At 43.7% G+C, this 19372-nt stretch overlaps 3 protein-coding genes across 9 annotated transcripts in view; 1 reads left to right on the top strand and 2 right to left on the bottom strand.

The window, feature by feature from the left end:
• Positions 1-7959, bottom strand: part of UBR3 (ubiquitin protein ligase E3 component n-recognin 3) — an 85362-nt gene extending 77403 nt beyond the window's left edge. For 3 of the 5 annotated variants that reach the window (XM_015868469.2, XM_015868471.2, XM_015868472.2), the window contains exon 1: positions 7392-7954. In XM_015868469.2, the coding sequence (XP_015723955.1) occupies positions 7392-7837 (446 nt within the window). In that variant the 5' untranslated portion in view covers positions 7838-7954. Of the gene's footprint in view, positions 1-7391 lie in introns of all 5 variants that reach the window. The other 2 variants (XM_015868467.2, XM_015868468.2) reach the window with 2 other exon arrangements.
• Positions 7960-7962: 3 nt separating this feature from the next.
• METTL5 (methyltransferase like 5) lies at positions 7963-11506 on the top strand. 3 transcript variants are annotated; one of them, XM_015868485.2, is made up of 8 exons: positions 8060-8224; positions 8431-8594; positions 8721-8835; positions 9266-9447; positions 9809-9891; positions 10187-10238; positions 10923-10972; positions 11395-11506. In XM_015868485.2, the coding sequence occupies exons 2-8, from the start codon at positions 8486-8488 to the stop codon at positions 11440-11442; spliced, it is 639 nt and encodes a 212-aa protein (XP_015723971.1). In that variant the 5' UTR covers positions 8060-8224; positions 8431-8485; the 3' UTR covers positions 11443-11506. The 3 variants fall into 3 exon arrangements, with proteins under 3 accessions (XP_015723970.1, XP_015723971.1, XP_015723969.1); XM_015868484.1 differs by lacking the exon at positions 8060-8224 and adding an exon at positions 7963-8053 and having other exon boundaries at positions 10923-11506; XM_015868483.2 differs by having other exon boundaries at positions 10923-11506.
• Positions 11160-18579, bottom strand: SSB (small RNA binding exonuclease protection factor La). The gene is made up of 12 exons (XM_015868476.2): positions 18469-18579; positions 16246-16320; positions 15718-15821; positions 15377-15551; positions 15106-15213; positions 14909-15009; positions 14628-14699; positions 14500-14542; positions 13672-13812; positions 13110-13293; positions 12820-12942; positions 11160-11607 (listed from the first exon to the last, which is right to left on the bottom strand). Exons 2-12 carry the CDS (start codon positions 16309-16311, stop codon positions 11510-11512), a joined length of 1215 nt encoding a protein of 404 aa, XP_015723962.1. The 5' UTR covers positions 16312-16320; positions 18469-18579; the 3' UTR covers positions 11160-11509.
• Between the last annotated feature and the right edge of the window lie 793 nt (positions 18580-19372).

The following is a 19372-nucleotide window of genomic DNA, read 5'->3' as shown; positions in this document are numbered from 1 at the left end:
ATGTTCAAACAGACATACAAACTGAGCATTTTGAGAGAAAAATGAGTAATTCAAAAGAACAAGCAATCTTCTGACACAAAAATATTGTGTGTCTGAAAAGGGTGAATGCTTTAAGATATAATTACATTACCATAATTACACATAAGTACAGGTTACATTTACTTCATTTGACTGAAAAGCCTCAACTCACACTATTTAAAATATATTTATACAATAACAGACACACCGCTGGATGACTTACAAATATGATACCCTTCTGAAAAACCTAAAGCAAAGAGAAGAACAGTGACTGCAAAGCGTAGCTCCTGCACATTGAAAGAGTGTCAGTTACTCTGCTTATGGCTGCACAGATCATTAGCATCACCTTAATTCAGTCATTTGCATGCATGCATATAGGCTCTACTCACATTTTCCAACAGGAAAAACAGCTCTTCCAGTTGAGGAAAGCTATGGCACTACCTGAACAAGTAGCTCATTTACTATTTCATTGGAAGAAGGCAGTGAAGAGAACACTCTTTAGACTCAACTCTAAAAAGCAAATTTCTTGAAAATTAACATTAAAGAAAGCCCAGGAGGAAATTATTTGTGTCCAAAAATATTTCACAACACGGAGGCTACAGGTATTATATTTTTTCCCCATATGTGGAGCTAAAAATAGAGAAATTAAGATAATGCACACGCTAATTCGGGATGCAAAAAGACTCTGACAGAGATCTTAGCCTTGCAGAGCATTCACAAAAACAGAATTCCCAGCTGACATCTGAAAGATGAGTGCATCAGCAAGTACAAAATATGGTCCAAATGCATCATCCCAAGCCATTAGTTCACACACAGCTTCCCACCCAGTTGCTTTCAGCATCCCATCAACTACCTACCTTAAAGCACAGGGACAGTACACCTTCTATTTAAAGAACAAAAAGCAAAAGTTTCAAATCAGAGTTAACAAATACTTCTGCTAAGGAAACAACTAAGTTTTTCCAATAAAATGTCAACAGGTCAAACACCCAGCCAGTAGCACTCTGCCCTGAAGATTTAGCCCGACAAAGCTCTAAGTGACTGCATAGTACCACACGTAAAAACAACTTTCATTTCTTCTGGATTTGAGTCAGATGCATGGATTTTTAATAAAAGTTGTCTACTTAAGTTGAAGATACTATTTTAGCCCCCAACAAAGGGCAATATGTGTAGTTTACAGATTTCTTAGAAAGGTAAGTGCCTGTCAGTTCTATGCCAGAGCTATTACTGCTGCAGGCAGTGTGCAAAAAGCAGAGAGATGGGTCCTAACAAAGGCAACAGTTAATTACACAGTCCTCGTTAGTGTAGGATTCAAACAGCTGCTCTGCTACTCAAACATAAGGAACATTATTTTCAAGGCTAGCTACCAGAATCCTCCATAGAGGAGGGTACCTATGAGACTGTTATTTAGACCACTTATTTAGACTGTTATTTAGTTGTCTGATACCACTGCAGACTTCTTTAAAATACAGAATTCCTGACATTCTGCAAATTCTAAGGAAAAATGTCCCAACTCCTGAAAGAACTTACACTGATTGCCATTAAGAAAATGTAAAAGTCAGAACATACACTCCAAATCCCAGCTACCCTGCTGCCAGCAGATCCATTACAGTTCTATGTAGACCAGATATGACCAGACACGTGATGCTCCACCCTGACATGGCAACCTTACAGCCCTGGAGATCTGATAGTTTCACAAAAGGGATATAGGGAACTTGAGAAGATCAAAGCAGAGGAACTGAAAGTCAATGTTTATTAGCCCAAATCCAAACAAGTCTACACAGACTTCTAAAACACCAGCTACACCAGCTCTTCTTAAATTGAGTACCTGTCAAGGTATATTACAAAGTGATAGCTAAGTCCCACAATAAATAAATCAAATTTCAGACAAGGCATGGTATACAACAGTACTGGTCTGTTCTTCAAGCCAGTCTGACCCTACTAACAAGAACCAAGGGGTTAGGACAATCACTTAGCTTTTTCCCCAGGGGTTAACACAGCAAGAATTGAGGCTTCTAAGTGTATAAAGTTGTGTATGTGGATGCACTTGAATCCAAGCTGAGGACAACAGTCACTCATGCTCTTACCGATGCCTGTGAAACAACTGAGCTTTCCTGGGGCGTGTATAAAGCACATGGCGTCTAGTCAGGCTACGGCTTGGAAAGTAATAATCCAAAATTATCACTTGGCTGCCAACCATTTGGAAAACACTGCAGCTTCTACTTTAGAGGCTGATGCAGCTCTCACTGGATACATTCATATGAGAAATCAAGACAGACAGGTTTGTGAGTTGGCTGTAAGTCATGATGGACCTAATTACTGGGGATCCAAAATCTCTTTTGCTTTCCAAGGATAAGACCAAACTTGAGACCCTACAAAAATTCCTGAATATCACTGTGGAACCCTAAGCAGCAATACAAAATGCCAAGCTTTATGCATGGGGGAAGGTGAGGAAGGCAGAGGGATTCAGTTATTCACTGCACAGTAACTACATTTCTTCAAACTGTTGTGATGAGTACAGTGCATGAATTCCTATAGCTTGTTAGTGGAAGGTCAGGCTGCTGAGCTGTGTTTTGAAGTCACACCCAGAGCTGAAGGACAGGACAGGGTTTATTGAGACTCTCCTGCAGTACAACCCAGACTTAGCCTCTAAGTCCCTTCAGCCAAAAGTCCTCAGGAGCCCAGAAGAGAAGCTACATGACATTGACAGCAACCCAGCAGAATGCCGCACATAACAGCCCAACAATCCTGAGGACCTTTACAGGTAGTTTCAAAATGGTCTTAGTCCAAACTCCTTGACAACAAGTAGAGCCTCAGCCTGCTATTGAAGCATCCAGCCTTCTGGAGAAAGGCCCCTACAAGTACTCCTCCCCTCTTGGAAGCTGCATCACCAAGCCACAGGTCCTGGAGAACTGGCACCTTCTGGCTACCCCAAGTACACAATTGACAGAGCTACCCTGGAAGGGACAGCCTTGAAGCAGCAACACCTTGCGCAGACTAGATACTACTTGCTGTTGCAAGACAGTTAACAAAGTAACCACATAATCTACTTACCACCAGTAGCACAGTCATTGCCTGTATTTCTCACAACTAAGTCTTAAACTGACTTTTCTGATCATAAGTGGATCACAGCTGCTACAACCGAAGATGATATCTTGCACTATGAACACATCCCAAGGTAACTGATATAGCCGCTTTCTCAACAGCAAGTTTGTTTTTTTCAATTGCTCATCTATTTCTTAAAAGTTCTTTCAAGTGTAGGAAAAACTTCTCTTGCATTTTTACTTGGCAAAACAAAGTAATAGAAATAATATTCTGCTACAGCTCCCACATAGAATGAAAAGGGATCCTGTACAGCAGTGTCTCTGAAGACCGATAAAATAGGGAATTTTAAAGAGGGAAAGAAAAATGTGGGGATGAAGTTGTAAAGGTTATCGATACTATGTATCTGCTGATAATTTAAATGTATCTGAAACTACTGAGTGCTTCCTGGGTGCAAACACTTATGTCCTGAAAAAAGCCCATAGAGCCAATTCAAACTAAATAAAACCAGGAGAAATCAGCAGGTTGAAAACTGTGAGCATACTTCTCATACTCATTAGAAGCAGAATTCTCCAGTCTCTTTGTGCGGGATGACAGTAGACCCAACAGATGACCACAGACATAAAGATGGATCTGACCTAGCGTGCAAATCAGATGGGATCTCCAAAGCCTACAGTGCTGTGCCCTCTCAGACAGCAGAGCTAAAAGGAAAAGTATGGATAATGAGAGACAAGGCTGCAGAACACCTACAGCTAGTTACATGAAGGTGCTGCTGGACATACAACATATAGCATTAACCTTTATCAGTCACCTTGTTCATAACTAAATTTTTGTTATTATTTTTTACTTCACACAAGCCTACTAATAAAGAAATGGCCCACTGTCGCATGTAGAGACTGATAATTTCTTAGGCTTTTTTAATAAGTCATAAGAGAAGGCAATGTTCTATGTCAATAGAGCCACCAGTTGCCATAACTACCATCAAATACACTGCAAACATCAATGCAAAAGCCTGTTTAATGAAATTCTTAACCTGGCTCTTTGCCTTTCAGGATATGCAACTTTTGATGGAGATATTATTCTCTTCGTACTACAATGCAGCACTAAAACATCTGCTTCCCACATGATTAATTTAACAAATAAGCCAACACACAGCGAGGCATACTCAGAAACAGGACACGGGGGAACAAAACAGCCAAAGAGTAGAGGCTCTGGTATATCAGGTTATTACCTACAGACGGAAAGGGGAATCAGAACAAGATAACCACAAAAGCAAGACAGAACTCATCAATAACACATCACTGATCAGTTTTACTCTTATTATAACCACATGGCATATTGCTTCCTTCAAGCTTGTTTTTATAAACTACAAAGTTTCTTTCTTAAACAAGACCATCCACCAACCAAGAAATATTCCAGTCTGAATTTCCTCCTGTAGAACTGCATGTTTGTTCGAAACAAATGAGCCCATCTGCTGAACTACGAGCATGTCTACCATCAACACTTCACAGCTGAAGAATTGCCTCCAAAACATTATTGAGTATCTCCAACAGAGCTGCAAATTTCATCTGTCTAAGGCTCAGCACCACACCGGAGAGGACTACAAATTATTTTCACCCACTGATATATCAGTAATGCTGAAAATCTAGAAAACTTTGTTAAAGCGAGTGCTTTTTGTACTTGGACAAGCAGCTACATCCTTGACATTTATAAACTCAGTTATTTTCTAAAGTCTGAATTACCTCCCAGTAGATTAGATCAACTGAAGTTAATTTAACCACCAAAGTCACTAAGCCCTACATGAGAATCACAAGGTTTGAGAGCATGACAATCTGGTTTTTCTAAAATAACTGAGAAATGCGCAAGATAACTAAACCAAATTAGCAGGCAGCTATCACAGTATATCCTGACTTCTACATAAAAAGACATCAGATACCAAAAAAACCTAATATTCACCTCAAAAATTGCAGTTTTGATTAGTGTCAAAAGATTAACAAACATACCTATCCTCATGTTGCAGACAAAGCCACCTCTATAGAAAACAAATAGATACTCCAGATGGTGAGCTGGAGGGATCTCCTATACAGCAGATCTGTTAGGTAACACTGCATTAAAACTATTTTTCAAATGGGAAAAAAAAAACAAAAAACAAAAACAAACAAAAAAAAAAAACAACCAACAACCAACATTAAACACATGGACCGGTTAACAGTAATCACAAGAAACAAACTACTGCTACTATAGGCTCATTTACAGTACCTACAAAGAATTGTACCTACCATCTGCCTACTGAGTTTGCAAGAAGGTTCCACATTAGATTTCTCTGCTATTAATAGGAACCCTGGTTGGGGTGGGCAAGGTTACACCAGGCTAGTCACACTCCTGTTTCCTGAATCGACAATGAAAGCCTCTCAAGTCACGTGTAAAGCATTACCTTTGCCATTGTGCAGCTGATCGGTACACACAAGGTAGAGCAATTTATCTAAACATGCTGTGTTGAAGTAATTCAAGTCAACAGGTAAAGCTGGGTGTTTGTGTGTATGTGCACAAGTATGTTTGCACTTGTTCATGTTTTTACATTGGTTTAAATTTAACTACCCCACATGACAGGCAGGTTTCCCACACACCAGCAGGTTTTGTTTTGTATGCCTAGGGCTGGACAACACTGCTAAGCCAAGAATGTTGCTCCTAGACCAAGACCATGAAATCCTGCAGCAGGAAAGGCTAAACCCTGTGATGAGACCTAGCTTATGCCAGACAATTTACTCCTGAATTGCACTATTAAAGTAATAACTAGAATAAGCATAAGAGAAATGCCCCGAGGGTTTGCATCAGTTTACAGTGCAAATTGATCAATTTAACTTCTTTATTAAATCAGCTTTCTTCAAGAAGAAAACTGTTTAAAATAGGAAAAGACAGTCACTGAAGCCATAAACTCGAAGATGAGAGGAATACTGGAAATCATTTTAATGTCTGTCTGAAGTAGTTCAATTTATCCATGCTCTTTTAAAATCCTAATGCTATGAGGAGCCCTCAATCTAGCCTGCACTGGAAGAAGTGACATGTATTTCTGTCCTCTCAAGATCAAGGGGACTTTGTTACTTCACTGATGCTGAAGAAAGAGGAAAAAGCAGAAGCTGAACAAAAAAAGAATCACTTCAGGAGTGGCCCTTTAATTGGTTTTAGCCCATTAAGACCTATAAAAACAAAAGGAAAAAAAAAAATCTCTTCCATTGGAGGGAGTCCTCAAGCGGAAGAGGCTCCATAAGAGAAGAAGGATGAAGAAATGGTAAAGGCAGAAGGTTAACAAGAATGGGGAGGTGGGGGCAAAAATACATTACAAGAAACAAAGAAAAAGCACTTCAAGGCCTACAGCAGGAGAACCATCACCACAGACACCGAGAGACAGAACCAAAAATATAATCTCTAAGTAAAAACATACACATAAAAACATGAGACATTAAAAACATGGAAACTAAGGAAAGCATTTCCATATTTCCACACTTCTATAGCTTTTCCTGCTACCGCCACAAGGAAGGATTTACGGGGAGGAGATAGATCTAGAAGCGCACCATGCCAGCAAGGCTAAGGCAACCCAGACAGCTCTACAGTGACTGGTCAGAAGCCCAGCTCAGGTATTCCAAGCTGCCTTCTGGCAAACCCGTGACCCCCAGTGAACTAGCAGGAACACAGTGAGCTCCAAACAGACAGCTGGGTGTGAGATGTACCAACCAGGTACCACCCAACCCAACAGCAGGTCGGCTGATCTGTCTTCTTCCCACCGAGTACAATGAGAACAAAGGCAGATACTGCAAGATACCTAAGTCTTCTTGTTATGCCTGGCACTGTCCTGCCCACAGCAGGTCTGCTCGCTGACAGGGCGCTGGGGACGCCTCACTTCCCTGAACCCTGCCGTACCGCACCCTCCCCAGCGGTACCGAGCTCCCTCGTTAAAGCTGGGAGCCGCCAAGGGGAGGCAATGCCACCCGCGGGTCGGGAGAACACCCGAAAACGGCTCCCACACCCCGACCCGCCCGTCTCCGCCGTGCGCCCAGGTGAAGCGCAGCGCTGCCCGGGCCCACCCCGGGCTCACCGGAGTTAGACGAAGCCGGCCGCGGCAGCTCCTGCCCCAGCGTTGCCCCAAAGGCCGCCCCTCAAAGCAAGGCCACCGAGCGCGGCCCTCCCCGGCGCCCCAACCAGCGATAGGGCCCGGCCCGGGCCAAGGCCGCCGCTCGCACGGCGCGGAAGCCCGGCGGCAGCAGGTGCCCACCCGCCGCCCCGGCCCGCAGGAGGGGGCCGCCCGCCGCTCCCGCAGGTGCCCGCCCGCCGCTCACCCGGCCTCCCGCATGACGTTGCTGTCGCCGCAGTCACAGGCGCCTCCAGCCTGGCTCCGGAACATGTTGTAGTCGTGCCCGGCGTGTTCGCCCTGGTGGAAGCACTCCGCGCACAGGCTCATGCAGGGCGAGATCCCGCAGGTCCGGCAGCGGTAGGCCACGAAGTTGGCCGTCCACACCAGGCCGCACAGCGTGGCCGGGTCGTAGGCCCGCACGGCTTGCACGAAGCCGTCCCAGGGCTCCCCGCCCGACAGCAGGCAGCGGCACCACTCCAGCGCCTCGCCGGCCGCCTCGCTGCCGCCCGAGCCCGCGGCCGGGGCCAGCACCCTCTCGAGCAGAGCCCGTAACTCGCCGGCCGCCGCCGCGCCGTTCTCGCCGCCCAGTTCCGCTTTCAGACGCGTCGCCGTCGTTCGCTTATCCCGGCCGCTGGCACCGGTCCCCGCCATGATGCGGAACCGAGGGGCCGTTACGGCCGCGCCGGGTTCCCGGCTCCGGTGCTCCCTTCGCCGCCCTCTTCTCCTTTCCTTTCCTCCCCTCCTCCCGGCGGCGCCTCCCTCTCGCGATACCGCAGCACGGGCGCCGGGACGCCTCTCCCCTCCCTTGGCATCCGCCCCTCCTCTTCCTCTGCCTTTCCTGCCTGACGCGGTCCCGGCAGCGCGCAGGTGCGCGGCCCGCCCCTCCGGGCACGGGCTTCCTCGGGGCGGCCCCGCGAACGGGAGAGCCGGGGAGGGGGCACGGCCGTACCTGTAGGCCGCGAGTTCGCCGGACGGGCAGGAGAGGGGCCGGGGCTCGGCGCTGGGTGCCCGGCGCTGGGAACGGAGCCCGGAGCTGAGGTGGGCGGCACGTGTCGGGAGCCCGGTCCCGGAGAGGGGAGGGAGTTGGGGGTCGCCCGGCGCTGTCCGGCCCCGCGTTGTCCGCCCGCAGGGTCCCGGCTGTCACCTGACAGCTGCTGCAGGGGGCGGGGGGGCTTTAAGGGTAGAACCGCTCAATAAGGCGATGCTTTGTTTACTGCAGCTGATAGCAGCTTTTTTCTTCTTAGTTACAATCATAGGAGGGTGGGACGGGACACGTGAGGATCGAGTCCCACTGGAAACATGAAGAAATTAAAGCTCAAAGAACTGGAAAGCTGCCTGCAGCAGGTTGATACCTTTGAAAGTCCAAAAGTGCTCCTTGAGCAGTACCCGACGAGACCCCACATCGCAGGTAAGGCTCACACCGTGCTCCCATAGTATGTCCCATTTACTGCTTCTGAAGACAGAAGAAAGTAATTTCTGTTGATTAATTGCATGTATATTTGGAATTACTGATGGTGTTTCTTTCTCCCATCAGCATGTATGCTGTACACAATTCACAATACTTTTGATGATATTGAAAACAAAACAGTTGCAGACTTAGGATGTGGCTGTGGCATGCTGAGCATTGGAAGTGCAATGTTGGGAGCAGGGTGAGTATTTCAATACTAAGTTCTGGTCTTTTTTTCCTAGTGTGGAACAGGAGAAAGTGAAATCAGAACAAAGCAGTGCTGAACTAATCTTAGGTACCTCATCTGGTGCATATCTGTGCTATTTAACATGGTCAGTAACTTCTCAAACAGTGGGAGAGATGGACAGTTGCCGTGAAAGAAACAATAACATTTGTTTTCTCCTGTAGCTCTGAATGAATACACAGAACTTCTTTCACAAATCTTATAAAAGATAACTGGAAAAAACAACAGCTACTCTCATTTCTATAAGCACTGAATTTGTAATGTAATTGCGTGTCTCTCTGAGTTAAAAAAAGTTCATGCCACTCCTTTCCAAATCTTTGCTGTAGAATTTGAACAGTTTCTTATTTTACAGACTAACGTGGTTGTTTTTGTTTTGGTTTAAAAACAGGTTGTGTGTGGGGTTTGACATAGATGCAGAAGCATTGGAAATATTCAACAGCAACCTGGAAGACTTTGAGCTCACAAATGTCGATGTGGTTCAGTGTGATGTCTCCTCTTTACCAGACAGCATGTCAGAGACTTTTGACACGGTTATCATGAACCCTCCTTTTGGTACCAAACATAATAAAGGTTTGTAATTCTGAAAGTCAGTCAGATGCAATTAGGAACAAAGTATCAGGGGAGATCATTTTAATGAAATTTCTCTGTTGCAATGTGGGACAATGTTTTGCTGACCTGAAATCAGTTTTCTAAGTAGAGGTCCAGTGCTACAGCTAAAATTCACTGTGTTTCAATCACACACCACTATTTCATATCCCATTTTTATTGGAAGCAGTTTCTGCAAAGTTGCAGAAATACTTTCTGTAACGTACTCACTGTTGTTTCTCAAATAGCTATTGTATTGCTTCAGAAAAATTGAAGCATGAGGCAGTTCTTTAAATTCTTTTATTTAAGCTTGCACATAGCAATTCTGATTTCAGCACTCTTTTAGGGATGGATATGATCTTTCTGAAAACCGCTTTACAAATGGCAAAAACAGCTGTCTATTCCCTTCACAAGACTTCAACACGGCAGGTAGGTCCTTCCTGTTAGTAGGGTGAGCATTCAATAAACAATGAAGTAGCTGCTAATTTGTCACGTTGTCTTTAGCTTCATTGATTTGTTCACATTTCAATGGTTTGTGCCCGTCTTGGGTGAATTCTGATATCAAAGAATACCTGTGGTTTTGCATATGTGGAGATAAGTAGGTCTAACCTTTTAGGTTGAGAAACAGAGGCATCGGAGACTTCCTAAATTCATACAGGTGCGTTGATATTCATAGAACTCTGTAAAAACCAGCCTTTAAAGGCAGCTCTGTTTAATACTGCAGCATGTTCAAAAGAAAGCAGATGAATGGGAAGTGAAGATGGAAGTCATAGCAGGTAAGATTAATTTCTTATTAGAAATATTTTCTTGGGAGCTAACAGCTGTAAGATGATACAAACTTAACATCTAGAGGGAAATTCATGTATGATTTCAGACTAAAAATGACACAAGTGTTTTTTAACCTTTTATTAGAAAAAAAAAAAAAAAAAAAGAAAGAAAAAACTCTTGCTATCTGCCTAGAACACAAGTAGGCACTCAATAAAACTCAGAAAAATACATATTTTGTTCAGAATTTGATTTCTTCCTGGACTAGCTTTTGTCTTCCTACTTCATAAGGAATAACAAAACCAAAGGTCAGTTCTTAAATGAGAAAGCATCCTGCCATTGCAGTCAATCATGTATGTTGGGCAGTTCAATTATCTTCCTGCTTCTTAAGTATCATCAGCTATGTGGTTTATAGTCATACAACTTACTTAAGACATGGAAGTTGCACGAGTGCTTAAGATGCACTGTTGCTTCTCAGCTGTCCGCTTATGTCAGATATAGGCAGTCTAAATTTTCAGTTCTAATTAGTGAAGAAATCTAGCATAAAAGTCAAGCATTATCCAGTCAAGGCTCAGAGGTGGGTAAGAAAAAAAAAACAGAACGTAGATGTAAAGTGTAACTTAATAAACTTACAACAATTTCACTCTACAGTGATTATTTTAAGTACAGTGTCATTTTTTTCATACTGTTCACAGAACTTAGATATGACCTACCAGCATCATACAAGTTCCATAAGAAGAAATCAGTAAGTATAAAACCTAAGATAACTGAAAAGAAGGTGGGTTGTATTAGGGCAACTGAATTCCACTGCAAGAACCTAAGTTCTAGGGTCATATCTACTGGATGATTCATAGCATTTGAGAAGAGTTTCTTATGACAGAATTAAGTTCCATTGCCATTAATACTAAGCAGTTGAACAGAGGGGCCAGTAATGAGCAGTTTTCAGTTCTGAATTTATTGGTAGCTACTATGTAATATCACTTTGAGGTTATGAAGTCAGGAACCTTTTACATTTGAATGAGATACCAGAGAATTTGACTGCATTGACAGTATAAACAAAACTATACATACAAAAGAGTTTTCCAGAGTGGCATCTTAAGAATAAGCATGCTGCTTTAACAACAAAAAGTTGTAACCCAATGAAATGAAGGTCTCTTCTCATTACAGGTTGACATTGAAGTGGATTTCATTAGATTTTCTACCAGAAACTCCTGAACTGAAGCATGTCTTTAAAACCTATTTAAAATGAACTAATAAAAACAATGGTATTTTTACTTTAGTATTACTGAGCTCCATCTCCATTTTCTGTTTTCAGTTGCTTTGGTGCGGATTCTTCTTTTTCTGTTTCTTCTAGTGGTCTCTTCTTAGGACTTGCTGTTTCTGCAAAATTGAATATACAGTCATTTACGGTAAAGGAAAGCCTTTCCATTACCCTTAATCTTCCAAAAAAAAAAAAACAAAAAAAAAAAACCAACTTAAAGTTACTCTTAAACATTCATACCATGTTTGCCCAAGCATTAGTCCTAGATTGGTATGTGGTTTGTTTATTATGTCTTTGAATTTCTACCTATCCTGAAATACTGAAAGAATTCCTTGTTGCCCTGGTTTCATCTAGGACAGAATTGATTACATTGATAGCATCCGCTATGAATCTGTTTTGGCTTTAGGAGAACAATGTTTATAACACATTTTAGTTGCTGTTGAGCAGCGCTGCATAGAGCCAAGGTCATCTCAGCTTCTTGTAATGCCCTGCCAGTGAGGGGGCTGGAGCAGTACGGGAGCTGGGAGGGTACAGAACCAGAACAGCTGACCTAAACTATCCAAAGGGATGCTCAGGGATTGGCTGGGCATCAGGCCACAGGTGGCGAGCAAGCATATTCCATATCACTTGTTTTGTAAATATGTACATATTGTTATCATTACTATTTTCTGTCTCAGTAAATAACTTCTTTATTTTTAAATTTCAATCAAGTTGTGCCTCTCTGCCCCCCCAAATTCCTTCCTGCATCCCGCAGTGGAAGCGGGAATTAGCAAACTGCTGTGTGGTGCTTAGCTGCCTGCAAAGTTAAATCACAACACCTATAAAGTTCCAGCAGTAGGGAAGGTAAAAAGATGATTCAATCAAATCTAAGACGTGCAGGGTTGAATGTCTGTGTTTTGTTGTTCTTCCTTTTTAAAGCAGATCACATCTAAACAACAAAAAAACTTAGCTGTTCATCTTCTCTGAGCCACATACCACTATCCAGAACTTCTGGACTTGATACACCTCAAGGTGCTGGGGTGGGGATGGGGAGGATGGCAGCAGTTGATAACCAATGGTCCTCAGTGCCAAATGCCTTGAATAGTCTTGCAGTGCAACCTCAGCATCCAGTAAATGTTTTAATACTTTTTTTTTTTTTTTTTTTTTAATGTGTTTTGGACAGTTTTAACTTTTGAAAACAGTTGAGCAGAGGACCCTGACAGTTACTTTAGTAGTAACAACTGAAATACTACAGTATAGGGCCAAACCAGAAAAAAATTTGGAGAACAAAAAATTGCCCATTAAGTAGCCCCTTGCAATAAAGAAGGTGCATCCCATGCAGAGCAGTATACCTGTTTTAGTATCATCTTCACCTTCTTCCTCATTGTCAAACTTTATTTTCTTGCCCTGAAACTGTACCTTCCCTTTGTGTGCACCTTGAGGTATCTTCCCCCCTCTTCCTTTAAGTTTGCGTCCTGTTGGGATAAGATGACAGAAACTTGGTATCGTTTGTCTTTTAATTAATAAGCTTAAAATACTGCTTTACAGTAGTACAGTTAGTGATTATTTTGTGAAAATAAAATTGTGAATACATAACACCACTCCTAGAAAAAGGTAAATGCTTCAACCAGTCAGAGAGGACCTTTTCCTTTCTGTTTCAGCAATTCCTGCTGATCTTCTAGTATTTTTTTCAGAGCTTCTTTCTCTGCATCTCCTTCTAGCAATTCCCAAGTAACATCTTTGTTCCGAAGCTGTAAGTTTCCATTATGTGCTTCCTTAGCTTTTTCCAGAGCTTCTTTTGCAGCATCCTTAAATAGGATGATCCCCTTAAAAAGAAAAAATAGCATTCACATTTGAATTTTATCATGAAAACACTCAACTCGAGTGACAAGCATGTCCTGCTGGGTACCTCAGCAAGTTCAGTGTTTGCATGGCGTGAAATATCTAGACTGAAGCAAAACCCTCAAGCAGTTATAACAAATGCTTTCACTCCCAGGCTACAACTCATCAGCTGAAGAGGCTGAAATCTCTACTTATGCTTTTGAAAGAATTTAAGTGAATGATTTGATTCTCTAAATATTCTGCAGTTGCACAAGTCAAAGAGGGGAAAAAAAAAAAGTACTTGATATAAAAGCATATGCATTTAATGCTTCAGTTTCAAACTAATATGAAGATCTTCACTCTGTGCCCAAAGTTATACTGACCTCCTTTGCACCTCTTACAAAGTGTATCCATTTGATTTCTCCGTGATCTGAAAACACCGCATGGAGATCTTCTCTGCATGTTTGATCATCTAGATCACCAGAAAACTTCAAAAAACACCCCGTCTTTTCTTCTAGAGATTTCTTAAGGAAAAAAAAAAAAAAAGTTTTACTGAAAAGCCAAGCTTTGCATATTTTTTTCCATCCCTCTATAGTAATATTAAAACATGCTGACAATAAATAAGCAACTGAAGTCAGCCTTCTTAATACCACTAGTAAGCAAAGCATCCTTGCTACTTATTTATGCTGATGTCCAAGTCTTATATAGTTCCACTCAGACTGTTTTAAAAACACTTTCTTTTTCTTTACTTACTGATGCATTTATGTGTAAGTTGGGAGTCCTTTCCATAAGATATTTATGCTCTTGGAACTTTAAAACAGTTCTGAGGGCTGAACTCAGGTTGAAAACATGTAACAGATAATATCCCTACAAGTTGTCTCTAAGTAAGAGAAGAAAATGGAAGAAAATGATCATCTAATTGGTGCACTTAGGATCCTGTCTGAACAGGTAAACATACCTACTAATTCAAATCCAGGATATGCTCCTTTAAGCAAAATCAGCCTCTTGAAAATAAGATGCAATACCATGACAGAAGGAGTTCTTGCTGCAAGTTAGTTGTGAAAGTCACTTCAGCTTTTAAGAAAGTGATCTATTATAGAATTTAAAGGTGTGAATATCCCCCACCTTAGCTTTACAATGTGCAGCTGCAACAGGATTGTTATTGGAATTCCATGAAAGTTTTCAAGTATAGACAGATAAGAAATTCATACCATCTCAGCATCTTGTGCTTGTTTCTGTTTTTCTTCTTTTTCCCTGTAGAGAAGTTAAGATTAGTTAAGAGGTGGTCCTCTTCTGGCCAGATGATCAAAACCAGGCATTTCTGCTGATAAGGACTTACTGTTTAGCTCTTGCTTTGGCCTCTACTTTGTTTTGTTTCCTTTCTTCACTCTTCTTTATACAGTACTCTTCCCTTCAATAGAATGTAAATTTGGTTAATACTACTCCAATTATTCCACTGTAATTATGACAGTCTCAACTGTTAATTGGCTACTACTTTCTTTAGCAGTCAAAATGCTCATCTCCAAAGATCTGTGCTATTGATACCTGTAAAGCAGTATAGAAACTTCAGCCCACCCTTGACCACTCTTATTTGCTCATGCATCAGGTTAGTGGACTTACTTGAAAAGCACTATCAGCTCTGTGTCTTTGTACTTTTGGTTGGGGATTTCTGTGAACTTCTTGGCAGATTCAACACTATCAAAAACTGCAAATATTGACCCCTGTTGAGTAAGATAGATTCGATTTTAGAACAATTTAACAAAATGTACTTACTAAGCATCCCTGCCCCAGGTCTAATTGTTCATTACAAGAGCTACCTTAAATGTTTTCTGCAGCGTTCTCCTCATTTGTATGTTTTCAACCGGACCTTTATCCTCCAGCCATTCTTTGATATCATCGAGAGTAGCATCTGCTGGAAAGCCTTTCTGTGAAACAGCACAAAGCTTCAATTGTATGCAACAAAGTGTAATACCTCATGAGAAATAACCCCCCAACTATCTAATGTGAGATAAATCAAGTTGACTTTGGTTAGATGCTTTTCAGTCAAAGCCAGACAATAGCTCAGAGCAAAGGAAGAAGCTTACTTACAACATATACAGATCTGTTTTTAATTGCAGCCTTGTATTGGTCATTTACTTCAGGAAGGGGTTTGTTTGGAGATCTTCTGATTTTAGTTTTGTCTTCATTTATTTCCATTAGACCCGTCTTGGATTTTCTCAGTGCTTCTACTATAACACCAAAATCTTTTGAAAGGCGACTTAACCTATTGAGTAAGGAGAGACAGGTTATGAAAAATACACAGGGCAAAGCTGAAGCCAAATATTAAAACAGCAAGAAGAAATGCTTGTGCAGAACACATTTGGCTACCAAAACAAATTACAGTAGCTGAAAATTACCCTTCTATCCAGATTAGATGTACTTTGCTTTACCTGTTGAATTTGATCATTACTTCCAAAGGCACCCAACCATCATCTAATTTGATCTGTTCCTTTAGGAACTTGTCCCTTGGTAGGTTGTGATTGCCAAAATAGTACTGCAAAAAAATAAAAATAAAAAGACAGACTTGTTTTGGAATGTTCAGACTTTAAAAGCTCTTTTCCATTTGGCAGATGACAGCAGTGGATGGAAATGTTCAAAATTCTAGTTGTTATTTTCATTGGAATTCTCATATTATTACTTCTTGCTTCAACGTAACACTTCCAAAAGTAGATTATAGTAGCAAATTATGCAGCATGCTAATATTTTGAACAGCACAGATTCCCAGACAGGATTTTTCCCCCAGAAATTAAGCCATACTGAATTAAAATGCATTTTTCTATTTGCATGCAAAGAATAACTCTGACAAACAGTAACAAATTGTTTACTGATGCACAACTTCACATTAGCCAAGTCCCTACCAATTAAGGTCTCCAAAAACTACATCTCAGTTCAGGTCCCAAATGATAAATTGAACTTACCTCAATTTGCTGGCAGATTTTGCTTTCCAAGATAGACATGTTTTCACCATCTCCATTTTCAGCCATTTTCACCAGCTGTGTTGAAATCAGAGCACAGTCACTAAATACTAATTACCAACTTCTACAGAGCTTTCTTGTAGTGCTGCATTTAATTGCAGCCCCTACAAGCCACCTTTATTTTGGTGAATCAGCTCTAAATGTGACTGCAGAAATTCCAAGTGGAAACTAGAACAATTAACGAACAGGTAAAACAGTTCATTTGTCTATAAAGCACTTTGCAGAAACTTGGGCCACAGCCTACCAGCTTACAGTTGCAGTCACTTCAGAGATGTCCCTACACAGCCATCCTGATTCCAGCAACGCCATCAGTTCAGTGAGGACTCAGGTGCTGCCATCATCACTACACTCCCCCATGCTGTTGTCCCTGGCACCTGACTCACTAAAAAAATGTTTGATGTTACCTAATTTTGTTGAAATTATTGTCAGCCTACAGAATAGTCTCAGCTTTTTCCCCTGGATCAAGTAATTAACCACACACTGTGTGCCTCTGCAGCACCTTATCCAGGGAAAGCCAACCTACTGAAGAACTGTTCCACTTGATTCATTTTATCACTAACTTGTTTCAGAGTCTTGGAGACACAGTGATGTAGATGGTACAGCTGGGAGAACAAGAGACCTTGAAAACCTTTCTGTCTGGGCAAGGTGACATTGCTATGGCTCTTCTCAGAGCATGGCAGATTTTGTTAAGCGCTTCTCAATCTTCTAAGCGAACCACTGTCCTATAGGTACTTTTCACAGTGTAGCTCAATTATTTAAGACAACATACTAGCTTATTAGGAGCTGTGGAAAATGTTGCTGTCTTGCATATTCTGAGGGGAAAAGAAATTTTTAAAAAGATGGATTTTAATAATGTATGTTTTTAAAGAAGCCCAGCACAAAAGTACAACGTGCAGCTGCACTGAACTGAGGACAGGAACCGTGCCCCACCACCTCACAGCCAGCAGAGTCCAGCAAGGCAGCAGAAAAGGGCCAGGCAAGAGGCAGCTGCTATGAACTCTCTGGGGTGGGATGCAGCCAGACTGTACCACCATGCCCCTTCGGCTGCTCTTGTTTTGTTCTGTGGTACCAAATGGTACTCACTCTTCTTACTGTTAAAATAAGCCTGGGGCTCCTTTAGGATGCTCAGTCCTCAGCAGTGCTGCCCAGGTGAAGAGTGAGCAGAGGCAGCATCTGAGGTGATAGGGTGACAGGAGAAGCACTCAGCGAAACCAGCGGTTATGCTTTGGTTTTGTCATTCAGAGACAACTCCAGTCTGTTGGGGGCAGCCTGGCTCTTGTAACCCCCCAAGAAACACCCTCATCCGATCAACGCAGACACTGCTGTATTTACCACTGGGTACCGCAGGGGCCATTAAGAAACACTGCGGTAGAAGTGACGTGCAGCGTTGTGGAAAAGCAGGCCCTCACCCTTACGGGGCCCCTCCGGGAACACAGCGCCCGCAGCGCGCCTTGCAGAGGCCCCGCTGCGCTGCTGAGAGGGGCAGAGCAAATCCTACTTCGTAGATAGCGCTTCAAGTCGGAAAAGCATTCCGTAAGGAAGTCTAAAGCAAAGGAGGCCTACGGCAAGTCCCCGAGATGAACCCTTACAACCAGGAAAGTTCTCCTGGGCCCGGCATCCAGGACGACAGCGCCGAGCCGGGCAGCGCCGGAGGCCGCTCCACACCCCGCACACATGGACTGCCGCAATAGCGCACAAGAGCACAACGGGCGCGAGGTAAGAACGAATTCCTCGTGCCGAACACTCCGATGCGAGAAGCAGCGCTGCACGACGAGCCGCCGGATCGCTCCCGAGCCGCTCCCCGCCGCCAGTTCAGCCCCGGGCGGCTCCGCAGCTGCAGTTCCGCGGGGCACCACGGCAGCGCCGTCCGCCACGTGCCGCCACCCGCGGGCACGCAGGGGCGCGGCGCGGGACGCCGAGAAGCATCGCGCAGCGCGCAGCCACCTCCGCGGGAAGCGCTGCCCCGCATCCTGCACGGCGGCCGCAGGCAGCGACACCCTCCGCCCGGCCGCGCGTTCCGGCCTCCTTCCCGGACGGACAGGCAGCGAGCAGCGCGGGAAGCGCGGCCCGGAACAACCTGCGGCCCCGCTCCCCTCGCGCAGCCCCCGCCGCCCGCCCGGAGCCGTCCCCGCCCGGCGCCACCCGCCGCGCCGCCCGCACACCCACCTGCACCGCCCGGCCCGGCTCAGACCGCGCGGCTCCGCTCCAAAGGCTCCAAAGGCTGCAGGACGCGCCGCGTGCCCAGCAGACACCGCAGCTCTCACGTGGGCGCCTCTTCCGGGGCGGGGCCGCTGCCGGAAACGGCGTCGGGGCGTTGGCGGTCAGTGGGTGTTACGGATATTAGCGATTACGTTGGAGATGCTAACGGTGCTATAAATACGGGTGTCACGTTAAGAAAAGCTTTAATACATCGTAGAGTGTTCATCGATTCGGCTTATGTGCCGTTCATTCCGGGAAAAGGCACAATATAAAGATCGCCGCCTGCGTTCAGCTCGTCAATAAAACGGGATCGCGGGCTGAGCAGCGCAGGTTACCGTACAGAAAATAGCACCAGGAGCAATAAGGACCTTCAACTTTTACACTCTGTTTAACGCATTCAGCCGCGCTGTGTGTTAGGATTGCTCCTGTCAGACCGCATGCAGCCCCACAGCAGCGGGGAGGCTCTGGTCCACTCAGTCCTGCTCCACCTTCCATTCCACATGTTAAATGTAACAGTTATCATAGTAAGGCTTTTCTCCAAATAAATAGCCATCAACAACAGCTCAACATCAACAAATCAGTCCAAAATCCCACTACAACGCCATGAAGCCAGCATACAGTTTCTGTTTGCATAACTGGGCTACCAGGTGATATTTCTTTCCCCTTTCTCTGTGTGTTCTCTTCTTCACTCTGCCATCTGAGGGTGGATTTAGAGATGCCCTGCAGCTGCCTGCAGTTCCTGGATGCGGTATCACTATGTGTAAGTGATATCACTGTGTATGTCCCACACACCAGATCTGTGGCAATGAACCATTCCTACAGCTGTCTTCAGCATATCAAAGATTACATCCTAGGCCCGCTTCTCCACAGA

Source organism: Coturnix japonica, chromosome 7, assembly GCF_001577835.2.
Source record: "Coturnix japonica isolate 7356 chromosome 7, Coturnix japonica 2.1, whole genome shotgun sequence".
Lineage (NCBI taxonomy): Eukaryota > Metazoa > Chordata > Aves > Galliformes > Phasianidae > Coturnix > Coturnix japonica.
This window is presented reverse-complemented; position numbering and strand designations above follow the sequence as displayed.

Bases quoted from the DNA above. Each gene is read 5' to 3' on its own strand.
- METTL5 (XM_015868484.1), top strand. From the start codon at position 8,486: ATGAAGAAATTAAAGCTCAAAGAACTGGAAAGCTGCCTGCAGCAGGTT. The intron at 8,595-8,720 runs GTAAGGCTCACA...TTCTCCCATCAG, and splicing joins GACGAGACCCCACATCGCAG to CATGTATGCTGTACACAATT. The intron at 10,239-10,922 runs GTAAGATTAATT...TACTGTTCACAG, and splicing joins GAAGATGGAAGTCATAGCAG to AACTTAGATATGACCTACCA.
- SSB (XM_015868476.2), bottom strand. From the start codon at position 16,311: ATGGCTGAAAATGGAGATGGTGAAAACATGTCTATCTTGGAAAGCAAA. The intron at 15,010-15,105 runs GTAGCTCTTGTA...CTTACTCAACAG, and splicing joins CGCTGCAGAAAACATTTAAG to GGGTCAATATTTGCAGTTTT. The intron at 13,813-14,499 runs GTATGAATTTCT...TTTTTCCTTAAG, and splicing joins AAGCACAAGATGCTGAGATG to AAATCTCTAGAAGAAAAGAC.